The following is an 18,868-nucleotide window of genomic DNA, read 5'->3' on the forward strand; positions in this document are numbered from 1 at the left end:
AAACTGGCCCATGTATCCCAGGAGACATGCACGGCTATAGAAGCACTTTTCACAGTAGCAAAAATCTGGAAATAACCCAGATGTCCATGGACAGAAACACGGGTAAGCACATTGTTCAGTATTGGCATGATCACATGGCACACAGTGGTGACAGTGGGTGAGTGGCAGCTAGCTGTGCATAGCAATAGAGAGAACTTCAGAAGCAGTATAGAATGCCACAGGCAGCCTGGGGAAGACGGCATACTGTTCAGTTTTACTAGTGTGCAATACAGTTATGTTTTTTTTTAAAAGTGAGGGACTGAAAACCCAGTACCAGGGCTGTTTGCCTTGGGGGTCAAGGAGGTGGGGAGAGGGAAGTGAGGAGGGGCCAGGTGGCTGGACATGGTGGTCATGTTCCAGGCCTTGAGGGAGCTGTGGAGTCATGGGGACTCATTTTGTTTGTCCTCACATGTGGTTTGCACATATTCTCTTATATGTACCTAATGTTACCTAATAAAACATTTAAGAAGACAGAGGAACAACAAGAAAACATTAGGGCTGGCTCATGCCTTTTGTGGGGTAGACTCTGACATTTAAGAGTTAGGAAGGAACATTTCCTCCTAATGTATCCAGTCAGTGTTGCACAGTAAATAAAACACTGGGAATGTCTCCAGCAGAGGAGGAAAGAGGGAAGTAGTATTTTTACTCTGCACCAAAAAAGGAAGTTTACCTTTCAACATGAAGAGACTTTTTTTCCTGATTGGTATTTCAGATGACAACAGCTATTTCAAAGGAACAGTGCAGGTTTCTCAGGGTGTTAAAGTCAATGTGACTGATTTAGTAGAAGACACTGTTAATAGCCAAAGAGGCATCATTTCTTAAGGATGTGAGTTCTGAAGAACACGTTTTTAAGAATAGTTTTAGAGTCTCTGTGTTGTTATTTTGGACCTCGACCCTGACTGACTCCATTGTATTGCCAGTGTGTAGAACTTTCCACATTTCAAGGTAAAAGTTTGTTTGAATAGCGTTAAAGCCTCTTCCTTTTTGCTGACTGCACTGAAGGGAGCTGGGAATGTCAGGTTCTATCCTGGCTTAGCACTGAACCGCTCTGGGTCCTGGCATCTGCATGTGGTTGACTTCCAAGGCCCTTCTAGCTGTAGCATCTTTGCTCCTGCTTGCTTGACTTGGTGAGAGGCTGGGGAAAGAATCTCTTATGGCTCACAAAACGTGAGGTCGGAAAACAGTTGTTTCCATGCCATCTTTTGGCCTCAAACATCTAGACAAGAGGTACCTTTCTAGGCCTGCAGATTCAGCAAAGGAAAGTTCCTTGTTCTCACGATTTTGAGCACTGAATTTGTCTAAAGCTACAAAGAATGAGAATAAGAATAGGGATGAAGAGGATGGGATCAGAAGTCAGAGTCTGAGAGCAAATCCTAGTCACACCAGTTGCTGGTAGTGCGGCCTTGGGTCAGTTACTTAGCCTCTCTTTACCTTACTTTCCTCCTCTGTAAGATATGAATAAGAAGAATCACTCCTCCATAGGACTGTTAGGAAGATTCAATCAGTGGACACATGTGACCTGCTAATTAGTATTCACCAGCCTCTGCTTAGAGCCTCTTCTGTTTCTTACTGCTGTTTTAATTCTGTTCTGTTACTAGTATCAAAGAGCACATCTGAAACTTTGCTTGGAAATGCCAGCGGTAGAGGAGAAGAACAAGCAAGATTGGTGATGGTTTTAAACAGGTTGTGTGTATAGTCTGGAGAGAGATGCTTGTAGTAGACAATGCCACCCACTCCTCTGGTAGGTGATTCCCACCCAGTGTGTTCTCATAGGGATACTTCTGTGGGCTTTCATCTGCTGCCGAGCTGTCCTCAGTAACCTGCTGAGAAACATCCCTGTAGACATATGCACGTTGGCAGGACATAGGAAAGGAGGCAGGTATTTGGACACCTCTTATTTGCCAGTCCTACTCTTACCAACCCTCACAGCCAGGCTGAGCAGCACCTGTTACCTCCATTTGAGAGGTGTGGAAACAGAGGCTCAGGAAAGCTCAGCTTGCCTCAGACCATGCAGCTGGAAAGGCAGGACATAATCCCTGTGGCCGGAGTGAGAACCACATATTTCAGCCCTAGGCTGCTGCCCAGGCTGCTGCCCAGGCTCCTGGTGTTGCTCCTGAGTCCAGCTGTAAGAGGCATCCAGTGGATTCTCAGGCCCTGTGGTGCCTGGGCTTCGGCAGGTGCTGGTTCATGTGGAGCATGTGTTAAGCACTGGTAGGGCTGTTCCTGTTCCCAGGCAGTTTATTGTTAGGCAGACAATACAGCAGCTGCCCTTTAACTCAAGAGATGGAGACCAAAAGGGAAACAGGAACTGGGAGAACAGCCTCAAGGTGTGAACTCTGGCAGTCTCTGAGTGGCGAGATAATGGGTATCTTTAACAATGTTCTTATTTTTTGCTTGTGTGTCACATGGAAGGTGTTTGTTGAGGGTTCAGTGTGTGCCAGGCACTGTTCTAGACAGTGGCAAAGAGGCAGGCTGGGCCCTTCTCTCAGAGGGGTGGTGTGGGGGCAGGAGAGAAACAGATAAAACAGGCATGTAAGAAATGTCAGATAGAGGAGGAGCCCTGTTCCAGAAGACAGCTGGTGACATTGATAGAGAGTGCCTGATGGGTTCTGAGGAGGCCATGCGATCTGAGTGACAAGGAGCCAGTCTAGTGACAGATAGAGGAAGGATGCTAGGTGGGGGAAATGGCAGGTGGGTAGAGTGCAAGGCAGGAGCCGGTTCCGGTCATAGGGAAAGTGATTGGAAACGAGAGTGCAGCATGTGAGTGACACATAAAGAGTTAACCCCTCAGGGCCCACCTCTGGGATGCAGGGGCTCATCCTTTGAGCTTCAGCTGAGGTGAGCCTGCTCTTGTGGTCTCTTAAGACCCTGGCTCACCACCCATCCCACAGTACTGCTCAGATGAGGCTCAGCGGACATCAACCATCACTGCTACCAGTCTCTGCAAGTAACTGCCTCCGACATCTGCCTTGTTCCTCCCAAGCTGCTGTGGGAAGTCAGATGTGACCTCCTGGAGGCACAGATGGGAGGGCAGAGGTGAGCAAACCACTTGTTTTTCTTGCAGCTGTGGTCTTGCACTTGTACATGCACAGTGTAAAAATACTTGTTCTTTGGCCAGCCTCTGGAGCTCTCTTTGAGAAAATACGTTATGTCACTACGGTGCCTGAAACCAGAAGTCAGCAGGCCCTGCCTGAGGGGATCCACTGCCCCTCCTTCCACACTCTTGCAGGCTCCTCGCGAGATGGCTACAGCCTAGCAGTTAGCACCACCACATCCACCAGCCAGGTCTAAATTAAGCACGAGATCATGGGAATGTAGATTTTCCCATGCAGCTCTGCATGTTTTTCAGATGTCTCAAGCTGGAAAATTATACTGATCAAATGGTAATTCATAGCTCGGCCTGTCCTGTGCGGTGGGGGTGAGTAGCCATTAAAGGCTCCCGTTTGCTGTGTCCAGTCTCCGGTTGACTTCGTCGTCTCCCATCAGCCAGTGTTTTCTCTAGCAGAGCCACAGTGTGTTAGAAACGGGGAATCTCTGCCTAAGGATCACAGCGGCCATCCTCAGAGGAGGGAAGGGTTCTGAAGGCTGCTTTTCACATTTCCAAAGCCTGAAGGGAAGTGCTACTTTTTTGCCCACCATGAAGCCCCACAGGCTAACAAAAACATCTGCTGCTTGGCTGTGGCTGGGATTCACTCCCTCAGTTGGTGACCTGTGGCTGGGCTGATCGGAAGCTTGGGTTTCTCATAACACCATGGAGATGGCAAGGAATTGAATCACTGGTCAGAATGGGGGCCTTTGGGACTGAAGGGTTTGGAGTAAGCATCTGGTTTTAGAAGCAAGGACCCTGGGTACTGGCTTCTTGGTGCCACAGAGCGGTCACAGCATTGACCCTGGTCCCTGGATTCCCATCTCCTCTCTCTGCCACATCACGTTATTTGCATTTTGGCATGATTTTTAAAAGAATGCTGTTCATAATTTGGTCATTTGTAAGACTGCTTTGAGGAATGGGAGAGGTAGGGGAGCATTCCAGAATTCTCATATGCCTTTATGAAGTGTTGCTGCCTGCCCTTTGTGCAGTCACAGTGTTTGATCCTGTACACTGAGGGGGAGGTGCAGCTCCTTGCCATACCCCTGTTTTCCTGTATTGGCAGGAACAGCCAAAACCAGGTCTCCAGACCCCATCTTTTCTTCACGCAGTCTTTAGAAAGACTGCATTTCCCCACCTGCCTGTGCAGTCTGCACTCACAAGCTGCTCCTCCCAGAGACTAAATAGTAGGGGCATGTTGATAACAAATTAAATTCCTTGTGTATGTTTTGATACTTGACTTCTGCTTTTAGAAAATTAAGTGCAGGGCCGGGCGCGGTGGCTCAAGCCTGTAATCCCAGCACTTTGGGAGGCCGAGACGGGCGGATCACAAGGTCAGGAGATCGAGACCATCCTGGCCAACACGGTGAAACCCCGTCTCTACTAAAAAATACAAAAACCTAGCCGGGCGAGGTGGCGGGCGTCTGTAGTCCCAGCTACTCGGGAGGCTGAGGCAGGAGAATGGCGTGAACCTGGGAGGCGGAGCTTGCAGTGAGCTGAGATCTGGCCACTGCACTCCAGCCTGGGCGACAAAGCGAGACTCTGTCTCAACAAAAAAAAAAAAAAAAAAAAAAAAAAAAAAGAAAATTAAGTACATATCAAGTTCTAGGAGGCCAAGTGACATTTAATTTGAGCTCTGCTGTATCTGTTTCAGTGACTCTCAGATCCTGGGAGAAGCTGCCTAGGTGACTTCCTGAGGGTGGACCTCCTACTCCCCGGGAGGGTGGCGTGGACCAGCTTAGGAGTTGGTTCTTCCTATGCAGTCAGCCCTTCCTGGCTCCCTCCTGGCAGCAGGTTAACTGACACCTGCAGGGATCTTTCTTCCTTAGAAGAAAGTGCCAGGGGAGACAAGTAAGCACATGGGCAGTTTACCTTTTCCTGGTCTACCATCTAGAAGTCAAGTCTGAAATGTTTGTTTTTCTTCAAAATTCTTTAAGTATATGAGTATAAAGGTTTTTTTTAGCCCACTTTTTGGAGACTGATAAATTTTTTATTAAAAAAAAAACTTCATTTTATAGACAGGGTCTTGCTAGGTTGCCTAGGCTAGATTTGAACTCCTGGGCTCAAGTGATCCTCCTGCCTCAGCCTTCTGAGTAGCTGGGTCTACAAGAGTGTAGCACCCTGCCCAGCTGATATAAAATTTGATTTCTCTAACCAACAGGAAGCCACCTTCAGTTAGTGAAGATGATGAAGATGATGTCTTACTGTTTTTCTGGTATGAGGGAAATAAAGGATTTTTTTCTTTTCATTTTTCTACGGGATGAGCAACAGTTATTAGACTTTAAGTTATTGTTAGCATGGCTGAAACGGAGTTATAATAGTCTTTTCTCTTTTGGCTGAAATGATGACTGTTGAAAAGAATGTGGCACTGTCCATATTGTCCTAACTGGCCTGTTGTCTTCCGGAGAGCCCGTGTGGTTTGGTTAAGTGATCTGTGGTCTCAGCTACCCCAACTGGGCCTCCTTGTAATGATCGTTGTACCCTTTTGTCCGGTAGGAAGATGGAGATGTATCCTCACTCATGGACTGTACCTCAGGAAAGATAAAGCCAGTGAATTGAGGATTGTGGAGTATTGCACACGTTCAAGTGTCCTGCAGTGGACACCATGACACTGACTTCAGCATGCCTAGAAATCACCATGGGGGCTTGTTAAGAGAGTGGCAGCCCCTCAGCTCTGCCCCCAGAATGACTGGGTTTTTGAACAGACTCCCAGGAAGTTCTGATATATCTGGTTGATGGACCACACTGATGGAACACTGTGGGAAAGGTGGGGTGTACCCCTTTCCCAAGCATTCTCTGTCATCTGCTTTTAAAAAAATAAAGTGCATGTAGAAACATAGGAGGCTGCCAGACATACATAGGTGGAGCTGCCATCTGAAGTGAAGATGTTCAGGTCAATTAATTCACCCATATTTATTGATTGGGACTGGGTTTTCTTTTTTCTTTTCTTTTTTTTTTTTTTTTTTTTTTGAGATGGAGTCTCGCTCTGCCTGCCTAGGCTGGAGTTCAGTGGCGTGATCTCGGCTCACTGCAAGCTCCTCCTCCTGGGTTCACGCCATTCTCCTGCCTCAGTCTCCCGAGTAGCTGGGACTACAGGCGCCCGCCACCACGCCTGGCTAATTTTTTTGTGTTTTTAGTAGAGACGGGGTTTCACCGTGTTAGCCAAGATGGTCTCGATCTCCTGACCTCGTGATCCGCCCGCCTCGGCCTCCCAAAGTGCTGGGATTACAGGCGTGAGCCACCGCGCCTGGCCTGGGACTGGGTTTTCACAATGTTGATTGACCTGTGATCGTTAGGTTTGGGGAGGGCAGTGGAGAGACAGCTCCCTGACAGCCGAGCTTGATCTTCAGTGATGGCTGGTGAAAAGCCACTCCCCATAGTTTCCTTAGGGACTTGATATAGACCCCAACTGAAAGGTGAGCATCTTTCTGTCAGCACACGATCAGCCACACCTTGGTGGCACAGAGGCACGGGGTACAGAGATGTGTGCCTTCACCACAGACCCACCTGTGCTGTTTGGAACTGCGAAAAGCCTCTGTCTCTCATGATAGGGAACTCTAGATTTGCAAAGAATTTCCCCACCCAGCTCCTCAAGCCGTTGGAGCACATTTTTATGGAATACTACTTACCTCCTGGGGCATAACCCTAGCCTTGGAATTTTTTTTTTCCAGTTTTGTTCTGTTTGCTGTTTTGTTTAGTTTCTTTCCAGTCTCTACTCTGATTTGAATTCTGTGTTTTCAACTATGCCAGAAATTTTTCCCCCAGCTTGTCCCCTGCATGTATGATGATCCAGCTGTTATTTTATCATTCCTATCATGAGTCACTCTCAAAAAAGAGCAGATGATCCCAGACGTTGGTTGGGGGTGCCTCATTCACAGGGAGTGCCGAGCCCTCCTGGGAAGGATGCGGTTCTTCCTTGGTTGGTCTGGGGCTGTGGGTCACCTGTGGCTGGGGAGAGCCTGGCTGATGTCTTTGCACTCCTACTTGAGGCCCTATTGGAGGTTCAGGGAAGGGCCTATGCTCTGTCCTTTTGTTGTTTGGCTGTTGCTGCCTTTCTACCTCTGGTTCTCTCAGGTGCTTCGTGCACAGGGTTTGCAGTTGGAGGTGTCAAAAGCACACATTGCTGTAGGTTACAGCATGAGAATTCCAGGGGATAAATGGCTTCATGCACAGGTAGACCTAGAGGTGCAGACCACATGCTGTTATGTCTTGTGCCTTCTCCTGTCCTGACTTCTTGCTTTCTTCTATGGCTACTTCAATCATAGGTAAACTCTGACTCTGCCCCTGGGGTGTGTTCCAGCAGCTTAGCAACCCTGCTGGTTTCCCAGAAGTATTAGGAACCATCCTGAGGGGTCTACAAGTGGTCCAGTCTAGATTCTTAACATATCACTGATCTAGCTACTGGGTGGGGGAAACTGTGGGGCTTTAATTGGCTTGATCTCAGTCCTGGGCCTACTCCTGGCCAGTTCCGCAAGGATGACTGAAGTACTCTTTCCAAGAAGAGGAGGATTATGGTTGTTGCATAGGCAAAATCAACGATTCAGTTTTCAGAATGGAAATAAAATATTTGGTTTAAAGAACTTTACCTAGTTCTGGGGACTAACTGTAGAAAAATGAGTATTCCCTTTCATATTGAGTAGATACGGCTTTTAATGTGGAGGCTCTGAAGCTCCCAGGGCATTTCAGAAGGCCTGACAATTTCTGCATTGCTCACGGTGCTACTTCCCCAAGCCACCTCAAGCATTTAGTTTCTTGGCTGTTTTTTTTTTTTTTGAGACGGAGTCTCGCTCTGTTGCCCAGGCTGGAGTGCAGTGGCGTGATCTCGGCTCACTGCAAGCTCCACCTCCCGTTTTCACGCCATTCTCCTGCATCAGCTTCCTGAGTAGCTGGGACTACAGGCGGCCGCCACCGCGCCCGGCTAATTTTTTGTATTATTAGTAGAGACAGGGTTTCACCGTGGTCTCGATCTCCTGACCTTGTGATCCACCCACCTCAGCCTCCCAAAGTGCTGGGATTACAGGCGTGAGCCACTGCGCCCGGCCTAGTTTCTTGGCTGTTTGTTGGAATTTTATTGACTCTGTGTGGTTAACAATTGTTATCTAACGTGCATCAGCACCCTTATTTCTTAGTAAAATGAATTATTAATTAATATAATTTCAAAACAAGTTTTTAGGGCTAGAGCTGGAGTGAGGAAGGTGTGGCTGGTGTGGTGGTGACCAGGAGCGTCTGCCTGGTCATCTCATCCCACGAATAAAGTGGCCTATTCTGTGGGCCTGCTCAGCCTGTTTTTTTGTTTGTTTTGAGACAAAGTTGCTCTGTCACCCAGGCTGGAGTGCAGTGGCATTATCATGGTCCACTGTAGCCTCCGTCTCCTGGGCTTAAGCAATTCTCCCATCTCAGTCTCCTGAGTAGCTGGGACTGCAGACGTGCGCCACCATGCCCAGCTAATTAAAAAAAAAATTTTTTTTTTAATTTTTTTTTTTTTTTTTTTTTTTTTTGAGACAGAGTCTTGCTCTGTCGCCCAGGCTGGAGTGCAGTGGCCGGATCTCAGCTCACAGCAAGCTCCGCCTCCCGGGTTTACACCATTCTCCTGCCTCAGCCTCCCGAGTAGCTGGGACTACAGGCGCCCGCCACCTCGCCCGGCTAGTTTTTTGTATTTTTTAGTAGAGACGGGGTTTCACTGTATTAGCCAGGATGGTCTCGATTTCCTGACCTCGTGATCCGCCCGTCTCGGCCTCCCAAAGTGCTGGGATTACAGGCTTGAGCCACCGTGCCCGGCCTTTTTTTTAATTTTTGTAGAGATGAGGTCTCACCATGTTGTCCAGGCTGGTCTTGAACTCCTGGGCTCAAGGGATCCTCCTGCCTTGGCCTCCCAAAGTGCTGGGATTATAGGCGTGAGCCACTCCACCTGGCCCTATCCCTGTGACAGCTCTCTTGGAAGGCACAGAAAGGTTTGTTTGCCTTGAATAATGAATCCCACTTTACATCTTGCTGTCTTCATTCAAAAATATTTAAAGTTTTGACAGAATTGTATAAGTTCATGTACTTCATTTATCAGTTAGCATCAAATAGTTCTAGTTAATACCTGATATGATGATAAAGAACTGGATTTCTAAAGGCATATCTAGTTACTGAGGATCCTTTCAATTGTCAGTATGTAATTTATGAGAATAAGTTTTTGTTTTGTTTTGTTTTGTTTTTTGCTGTATTGAGTCTAAACTTTTAACAGAGTTTAATGTTGTTTTTCCTTGTTTTGACAACCCTCCCACCTCCACCTCTAACATCCATATCTGGCCTGGAGGTTCTTAAGAAGTGATTGTGAGCTAATCACACACTTCCTCAGGTTTGAGTGAGGATCCCAGAAGGTAACAAATGATCCTGTTTTAGTTGCATTTGCATGTGCATTAGTTCAGTCTCAACAAGCTGGAAACAAGAAAATTGGAAAATTGAGAAGGAAAGTTTGGAAAGTGGAGCGTGCAAACTGTGCGAAAAAGAGTGAGAACAAATCAAAACTCAGATTCTAGAAATAATAGAACGTGGCCAGGCGCGGTTGGCTCACGCCTGTCATCTCAGCACTTTGGGAGGCCGAGACAGGTGGATCACTTGAGGTCAGGAGTTCAAGGCCAGCCTGGCCAACATGGTGAAACCCTGTCTCTACTAAAAACACAAAACTTAGCTGGGTGTGGTGGCAGGCACCTATAATCCCAGCTACTTGGGTGGCTGGGGCACCAGGATTACATGAACCTGAGAGGCAGAGGTTGCAGTGAGCCGAGATTGCGCCACTGCACTCCAGCCTGGGCAACAGGGCGAAACTCTGTCTCAAAAAAAAAAAAAAAAAAAAGAAACAGACATAAATAACAGGTTGTGCTGTGGAGGGTGGTATATGATGTTTGGAGCTTGGAGCTTGCTCCTGGGATGGACTCATGGCAGATGTTTGCTGGGAGATGTTTAAATGTTTACAGCCAATCCTGTGGTTGAGGGGAAACAGTGAAAAATGGGGACCTGAGGTATCCAAGGCCAAGTGTGGCAAAGTAATGGAAGTCCAGATGTTCAGCTGGAATAGCTAGAGCTTTGTGCCCACTGGCACTGCTAGAGTCCTGCCTCATGGCCCACGCATCATGGACTGTCTTATGGTTGGAATCATTAGTTTCGGCCTCCAAAGTCTTGCTTAGGTAAGGTACGTAGCCCAGTTGGCCTGGAAAATGAAAAGCCTCGGCTGGGCACGGTGGCTCACGCCTGTAATCCCAGCACTCTGGGAGGCTGAGGCGGGCAGGTCACGAGGTCAGGAGATTGAGACCATCCTGGCTAACATGGTAAAACCCCGTCTCAACTAAAAATACAAAAAATCAGCTGGGTATGGTGGTGGGCGCCTGTAGTCCCAGCTACAGGCTGAGACAGGAGAATGGTGTGGACCAGAGAGGCGGAGCTTGCAGTGAGTCGAGATTGCGCCTCTGCACTCCAGCCTGGGCGACAGAGCAAGACTATCTCAAAAAAAAAAAAAAAAAAAAAAAAAAAAGCCTCCAGTGACTTTTCTCCTAGGGAGAATTATTTATTTGTTTGTTTATTTATTTATATTTTTTAGAGACGGGATCTCGCCATGTTGCCCAGGTTGGTCTTGAACACCTGAGCTCAAGTGATCTGCCTGCTTCGGCTTCCCAAAGTGCTGGGATTACAGACATGAGCCACCACACCTGGCCCTTGTGAGGTGTATTAGTCTGTTTTCACACTGCTAATAAAGACATACCCAAGACTGGGAAGAAAAGGAGGTTTAATTGGACTTATAGTTCCACATGGTTGAGGAGGCCTCAGAATCATGGCAGGAGGTGAAAGGCACTTCTTACCTGGCAACAGCAAGAGAAAAATGAGGAAGAAGCAAAAGTGGAAACCCCGGATAAACCCATCAGATCTTGTGAGACTTATTTGCTATCACAGGAATAGCATGGAGAAGACTGGTCCCCATAATTCAGTTACTTCCCCTGGGTCCCTTCCACAACACATGGGAATTCTGGGAGACACAATTCAAGTTGAGATTTGGGTGGGGACTCAGCCAAACCATATCATGAAGATTTCTTTTTGTTTTTCTCTTTTGAGGCAGAGTCTTGCTCTGTCACCCAGGCTGGAGCGCAGTGGCGCCATCTCAGCTCACTACAACCTCTGCCTCCTGGGTTCAAGTGATTCTCATGCCTCAGCCACCCAAGTAGCTGGGATTCCAGGTGTGCACCACCACACCTGGCTAATTTTTGTATTTTTAGTAAAAACAGGATTTTGCCATGTTGGCCGGGCTGTTGCTGAACTCCTGGCCTCAAGTGATCCTCCCGCATCGGCTTCCCAAAGTGCTGGGATTACAGGCGTGAGCCGCCGCGCCAGGCCCTAGTGAGGATTTCTTAGCTCCATACCTCTCACTTCTCACCATCCGCCTGTGCTGAAAGCTGTTCCTGTCTATCACCTTTAAGAAAATAACAGGCAGCCACACAAATTATATAGGCCTTATTTTGTTTTTTTGACTATAACTAGTATTTTATTATTTTATTAGCTTTTTCATTTGTCTTGAAGTTTAAGTATTTCAGAGACCATCAACAGATGTCCTTGCAAGTTAGTCTGTTAGAGAAAACCCCTGCCTTGGTCAACAGCCCCTGTTTGGAGTTCCTTTCCCAGCTTGTGTCTGGGAGGGCAGCGACACTTCGGCCCTTGCTCACAGGAATCACTGCCTTTTCTTTGCTGCCAAAGGTCTAGGAGGCTCATTGGGAGCCCTGACTGGGCCTCACAGCATCCCTGGGAACTGGGCCCAGCTGGAGGTCTTCCGCTTCCACCTACAAAGTCACCAGATAGGGGAGGGCAGCAGAGCCCAGGGCATTGTTTCTCACTTAGGAAAGTGTTCTTTTTTTTTTTTCCTTAGGACATTCTCAACCATTTGATACCATTTTACTGGGAAGGATGTGGCCGAAGTCCTCTTTTTTTTCTTTCTTTTTCTTTTTTTTTTTTTTTTTGAGACAGGGTCTCACTCTGTTGCCCAGGCTGGAGTGCAGCGGTATGCTCTTGGCTCACTACAACCTCCGCCTCTCAGGCTCAAGCAGTTCTTGTGCCTCAGCCTCCTGAGTGAGCTGGGATTACAGATGTGTATAACCACAGGGTATCGCCACATTGCCCAGGCTGGTCTTGAACTCCTGAGCTCAGGCAGTCTGCCTGCCTGGGCCTCCCAAAGTGCTAGGATTACAGGTGTGAGCCACCATGCCCAGCCAAAGTCTTCGTCAGTGGTGAATCCTAGCTCTGCCCACTTCTCTGAGAAGCTGAAGAGTCATACTTGCTCTACATCAAATGGAACAACAAATAGAAGGGCCTGGTGGTCCCTGGCACATTGTAAGGCTCCTGAATATTAAGTACTTCTGATCATTACTACTACTACTACTGATTTTGACACATATTTGCCCTTTAAGCTGGGAAATATTCATTAAAAATTAAAATGTTCTTTTTTTTTTTTTTTTTTTTTTTTTTTTTTGAGACGGAGTCTCGCTCTGTCTCCCAGGCTGGAGTGCAGTGGCCGGATCTCAGCTCACTGCAAGCTCCGCCTCCCGAGTTTACGCCATTCTCCTGCCTCAGCCTCCCGAGTAGCTGGGACTACAGGCGCCTGCCACCTCGCCCGGCTAGTTTTTTGTATTTTTTAGTAGAGACGGGGTTTCACCGGGTTAGCCAGGATGGTCTCGATCTCCTGACCTTGTGATCCGCCCGTCTCGGCCTCCCAAAGTGCTGGGATTACAGGCTTGAGCCACCGCGCCCGGCCCTTTTGTTTTTTTCTTTGTGAGGCCCGTTGTATCTTTGCCAGCAGCAAATGTTGCATCATGAATGAAAAACCTAATTACGTCAAATGTGCAGGCCACCGTGAAAAAGTTTTTATCCCTGGTCCTTTCACAGCCTTTGCAGAATATGCCTGGTTTTAGCTGAAGCCCTGTTCTGTGACTTCAGATAGAGTCAGATTCCTTGACATATTTGCGGGTGGAGAGAAGGTCTCCTTGGCCAGAGCAGATGTATGGGTTATTACCAGTGTGAAATTTTACGACCTGCCCCCTTATTGTGTGTGGAAGATCATACAAAGTGCTTTTTCCTATTTTCTCATTTAACACTAAACAGCAATCAGTACAGAAGACTTCTGTAACTTTCTCCCCACGTAACAAGCAAGCAGTCAGTTTTGCAGGACACCAGCTAGGTATCCTTCAGTTCTACTCTGATATTTACTTGGAGGTAGCTTCGGGTCCCACAAGACCACTCCCTCCTTCCCAGCAGTGCAAGTCCAGGCCTCTGGAACTTCTGACCAACCAGCTTCAAGTTGAGACCCCTTCTTTGGGTTCAGTTAATTCGGTAGAGTGGCTCACATAACTCAGGGAAATAGACTTGTATTTACCTATTTATTATAAAGGATATTAGAAACGATACAGATGAAGAGATGCATAGGCCAGGTGGAGGAGAAGGATGCGGAGCTTCCATGCCATACCTCGGTGTCACCCTTTAGGAACCTTCATGTGTTCAGCCATCCAGAAGCTTCCTGAGCCTGTCCTTATGTCTTTTTATGGAGGCTTCATTATGGAGACATGATTGACTAAATGATTGGCCATTGGTGATAATCTTCAGTCCCTCTCCCCTTCCCGGGACTGATCTTGCCTTGGTCTTTCTGGTGACCAGCCCCATCCTGAAGCTGCCTAGGGACTGCCAGCCCTCAGTCAATCATTCACATGCAAAAAGACATCACTGTGGAGATTCTGAGGATTTTAGGTTTGGAATCCCTGCCAAGTGACAGGGATGAAGACCAAGTACATATTTCACAATAGCAAACCCTCCTTTTTGTGTGATTGTGATGAGTAGTCATTGCATTTCCTGTGGCTTTTCCTTGCTTCTGCCACCTTTTGTTTACTTGTTTTTTGTTTTTTTTTTTTATGTGCCCCTTACCCATCTGAGGCTTTAGATGAGGAAGGTAGGAGCTACCTGTTGTTTCTGTGGCAGAAACATCTTGAGAGTTAAAGACCACCACAGGAGGAAAGGGAGGTGCAGGTTCTGGGCCTGGAGTGACCTTAGTCAGCTGACCGTGTGATTCCAGGCCTCAGGTTCCTCACTTGTATAGTGGGAAAAATAATCCTTCCCGGCCGGGTGCGGTGGCTCAAGCCTGTAATCCCAGCACTTTGGGAGGCCGAGACGGGCGGATCACTAGGTCAGGAGATCGAGACCATCCTGGCTAACACGGTGAAACCCCGTCTCTACTAAAAAATACAAAAAACTAGCCGGGCGAGGTGGCGGGCGCCTGTAGTCCCAGCTACTCAGGAGGCTGAGACAGGAGAATGGCCCGAACCCGGGAGGCGGAGCTTTCAGTGAGCTGAGATCTGGCCACTGCACTCCAGCCTGGGCGACAGAGCGAGACTCCGTCTCAAAAAAAAAAAAAAAAAAAAAAAAAAAATCCTTCCCCTGAGGGTTTGCGGGGACAGCCAAGCAGGTGGTCAGGATGGTGGGTGGAGCGCCTTGCTTCCTATCCGGGCCCCAGCTGTCCTAATCTACCTGGGGCAATCCCTGGAGACTTCTAGGGACTCAGTTTTCCCATTTTATAGGTAAGGAACTTTCATCCCCTGCCAGACTGTGGCCTTCTTGAGGGCAGGGACTCTGTTTTTAACCTGTAACATTTATTTATTTAACAGTGTTCGTTTCTGTGTCGGGCACAGTGCTAAGTGCTGGGTGCTCGCTGGTGATGAGGCAGATGAAGGTTACCAAACTTGTGAACAGGAGCCTCATGTCACAGACGTGGACCTTACTGTAGCCTGGTAAGTGAGTGTTTTCTGGAAAAAGAGAGGGGATAGATGATGTGTTTGGTTGGAGTGAGTTAAAGGCTAGCCAGGGGTCTCAGTTTTCTTTGTGAATGAGGGGCTGGGCTATAACCAGATTAGTTTTCAGGCTGTATTAGCTTGGGCCAGATGCTGGAGGCTTCTGAAAGCCAAGTGGAGGTCTTTATCCTTTTTCTAGAAGAGCTGTTAGGAATCTTTATAAATTCTTGAGCAGGGAAGGTCAGGCGAAAAGTGATTGTCAAGGAGAATTTTCTGGACATTTGGAAGCACAATGGACCAAAGCAGTTTTGAAGGTATTGACAGGCATTTTTGAGTTAAGATAGACCTGAAATTAGTCTCTTTCTTGTCATAATGTGTATTTTTTTTTTTAATTTAAATAAACTTAAAAAAAAAATAGAGATGGGGGTATTGCTGTTTTGACCAGGCTAGCCTCAAGTAATCCTCCCATTTCAGTTTCGCAAAGTGCTGGGATTACAGGTGTGAGCCACCATATCTGGTCTCACACATAATTTTAAATCTGCCAAGATCAGCTTCCCCCAGCATTTCCGATTCTTCCCCAACTGACTTTTGCCAGGCAGTGAAAAGACAACCCATAAAATAGCCATTCCAGTGGAAGTGTTTTGAAAATAGAGCAATAGTCATGATGTTTACTTCCTTTCTCCTAAAGGCTTAAACTTGAGTGTAAATTTTATTCATTGTTAACTGGTAATATTGATTTTATCTTGGGTTCATCCTGAGGAGGCTGGGTATGTCCACTCAGCTCCCCAGTTTTACCCAGTACCTGCTGCTGGACCAGTCTCCCACCCTCACAGGGGGCTTACGTCGCAGTGGAGTGGGTTTTCTCTTTCTCTAGGTCATGGCTTCCAGCTTTTCGAATCTGACGCTCCAAAGGAGGAAATGACCATTCAGGGATCTTACTGCAGCTTGATTACGGAAACTGAACCTTCATAGGGTGCGCACTTACCAAGGACAGGAAAGTTTCTCTCTTTGAAGGGCTTTAAACTTGTAACAAAGAAAATAAAAATGACGACTTCGTCTATCAGACGGCAGATGAAAAACATTGTGAACAATTACTCGGAGGCAGAAATCAAAGTCCGGGAAGCCACCTCCAATGACCCGTGGGGCCCATCCAGTTCTCTGATGACCGAGATCGCCGACCTGACCTACAATGTGGTGGCCTTCTCGGAGATCATGAGCATGGTGTGGAAGCGGCTCAATGACCATGGCAAGAACTGGCGGCATGTGTACAAGGCGCTGACCCTGCTGGACTACCTCATCAAGACAGGCTCCGAACGCGTGGCCCAGCAGTGCCGTGAGAACATCTTCGCCATCCAGACCCTGAAGGACTTCCAGTACATTGACCGAGATGGCAAGGACCAGGGCATCAATGTGCGTGAGAAGTCAAAGCAACTGGTGGCCCTCCTCAAGGATGAGGAACGGCTGAAGGCTGAGAGGGCCCAGGCTCTCAAAACCAAAGAGCGCATGGCCCAGGTTGCCACTGGCATGGGCAGCAACCAGATCACCTTTGGGCGAGGCTCCAGCCAGCCCAACCTCTCCACCAGCCACTCGGAGCAGGAGTATGGCAAGGCTGGGGGTTCCCCGGCCTCCTACCATGGCTGTGAGTAATGGAAGTGCTTCTCACCCTTTGCCAGAGCAGCAGCAATGGGTGACAGGTGGGGTGGGTGTCCCTGGGCTTAGGGAGTGATGACCACTGCAGAGCTTGAACCTGTCCTGAGTACCCAGCTTTTGGTGGCCCAGGCAAATTGTTCTTGGTCTGGATTGAGTTTTGGTTATAAAGGGACTTTTATTTTAGTCCCTTGGCTGCTCTGGTTCAGGGGTCTCTAACACCCTTTGCTGCTCTGTGGGTCTCATTCTGTACATCTGGGCAGAAGGTGGGCAGAGGCAGGTCTTTTCTGCTTCCTTGTCAGAATGGGTCTGGCAGCAAAGAGGGTTGTCCTGCTGCACATACAATGGGGAGTTGACTCTGGTAGCCAGGAGGAAACAAATGCTCTTTCTTGATAATCTTGTTTCTTTAATCTCATATTAAATGTTTTTCTACCGACTGAGCTGCAGGTTTCTTGAATGGCTCAGTATTATTCTACTTCAGCAAAAAACTTGTACAGGTTGCTAGTGTGAACAAGGCCTCCCTTCCAAACATGCAAATGAGAGTTCCTGGTGATTTGGTTGCATGGCTGGGTCTGCATTGAGTGGGGCCGGTCTAGTTCTAGTTTTGCATGTTGGATTAATACGGGTCTTTGTCCTATGGTCAGAAGAGGTTTCAGGGAACAGAGTGGAGTTCAGGGCCTGATGGAAGCTGGTCTCTGTGAGCCACATTGGCGTCCTGGTGGTTCATTGGAAGTGGTCCCCCAGCAAGTGTTTCTCCATTTTCACAGTGCTGTGCCAGCCACAGTGTGGATCCCACACTCAAAGAGACAGGTGGCCCTAGTGGCCTTTGGGGGACAGGGTGAGGATGGAGGTGGGGGTTGTAGAAATAATATCTTCTGGCTGCTGAAACAAAAGTGCAGATCCCTAGTAACGCTATGTCAGCATAGCAGAAAACTTTTTTTTAGAGGAAGTTGTTTGTAGTTTGACAGACCTCAGTCAACCCTTGCTTAGTCAGTGTTCTGTTACCAGACCATTTACTAACATTTCCTGCTTTTGCAGGTTTCGATTTGACATTGTACTGCCACCACTAGCATTTTGAGAAATGTGTTAAATGAGAGATTTGCATATTAAAGTCAGATTTCCTGCTTCTAGGAATTCTGAATTATTACCGAGCTCGGAGCAGGTTAACATATTCGTGTCCCATATGTAGTTGTCATTTTTCCTTCTTAGTTTGAACTGCTTTGCTTAAGCAAAAGTTGTGACCTTGGTTAAACCTCTTGAAAACAATTTAACCTTAATCTCCAGAAGCCTCAACGTAGGGTTAAGTTGCACCAAAAAAATGAAGATTGTCTTTTAAGAAGTGAAATTGTTTTATTTCTCTCAAGGACCCTCTCACAAACCCCCCGAGAGGCTCCCTGTGGCTTGAATTGGTCCCAAACTGTCTTGACTTCCTCTGTTCCTATGGCTGTGACTGTGGCTTTGATGCAGGCCAAGGGGAGCTGCCATTGTTTTTATGTGTTTTTCACAGTCATTATTCTCAAGAATCCAGAGGATGCTAAGCAAGGAGCTGAAACAGCTTCATGTTCCATGAACAATTTGTGGAACATTGCAGATGCAGGGGTGGGACAGTGGGGGTGTAGGAACCTGGTTTGATCCACCCCTCCTCCTCATACTGAGTCCAGGGCCTGTAGCCATAGGTCCTGCTGGGCTAAATGGTACTGCCACAGTTCCAGCTCTGACGTTTTTGGTTCCCTCAGACCTTATGCTTGAGCTGCATGTTCAGGGTCAGAATGTGGTCAGCGGGCTTTTCACAGCTTCCACCGCAGTGGGCTGCGGGGTTGACCCCGAGCAACCTTGGCCTGCACCTCCTGCAGGGGCTGCTGCGCACCCTCTAATGGCGTGTCTCTCTCTGTGTGTGTGTGTGTGTGTCCCTGCCCCACAGCGCCTGAGGCCTCGCTGTGCCCCCAGCACCGCACAGGGGCCCCGCTGGGTCAGAGTGAGGAGCTGCAGCCACTGAGCCAGCGCCACCCCTTCCTGCCGCACCTGGGGCTAGCCTCCCGCCCAAATGGTGACTGGTCCCAGCCCTGCCTCACTTGTGACCGCGCAGCCCGAGGTGGGACGGCGGTTTGCTTTTTTCCTTACTAGAAATGCTGGGCAGCTTGCTGGGGGTGTGCTTGCCATGCCAGTACAGCCAACTCTCTCCCTGTCTCCTCTGGGCCTGGCAATTTGGCCTCCAGCAGGCCCAGGAGCCCTTTCTTCCCCTCTCCTGGGAGCTTGTGGCCTGGTTGTGCTCCCTTCCCAGGATCACATGTCACTTGCT

The 18,868-nt window shown here is 48.0% G+C and overlaps 1 protein-coding gene across 2 annotated transcripts in view; it reads left to right on the forward strand.

Moving 5' to 3' along the window:
- LOC105493346 (epsin 2) overlaps positions 1-18,868 on the forward strand; it is a 103,809-nt gene that overhangs the window by 33,928 nt on the left and 51,013 nt on the right. The window contains exons 2-4 of one of the 2 annotated variants that reach the window (XM_011760923.2): positions 14,800-14,922; positions 15,797-16,561; positions 18,491-18,661. In XM_011760923.2, coding sequence (XP_011759225.2) covers positions 15,967-16,561; positions 18,491-18,661 — 766 coding nt within the window. In that variant the 5' untranslated portion in view covers positions 14,800-14,922; positions 15,797-15,966. The remainder of the gene's footprint in view (positions 1-14,799; positions 14,923-15,796; positions 16,562-18,490; positions 18,662-18,868) is intronic. The other variant, XM_011760927.2, reaches the window with a different exon arrangement.

This window comes from Macaca nemestrina, chromosome 17 (genome assembly GCF_043159975.1).
Source record: "Macaca nemestrina isolate mMacNem1 chromosome 17, mMacNem.hap1, whole genome shotgun sequence".
In the NCBI taxonomy this organism is placed as follows: domain Eukaryota; kingdom Metazoa; phylum Chordata; class Mammalia; order Primates; family Cercopithecidae; genus Macaca; species Macaca nemestrina.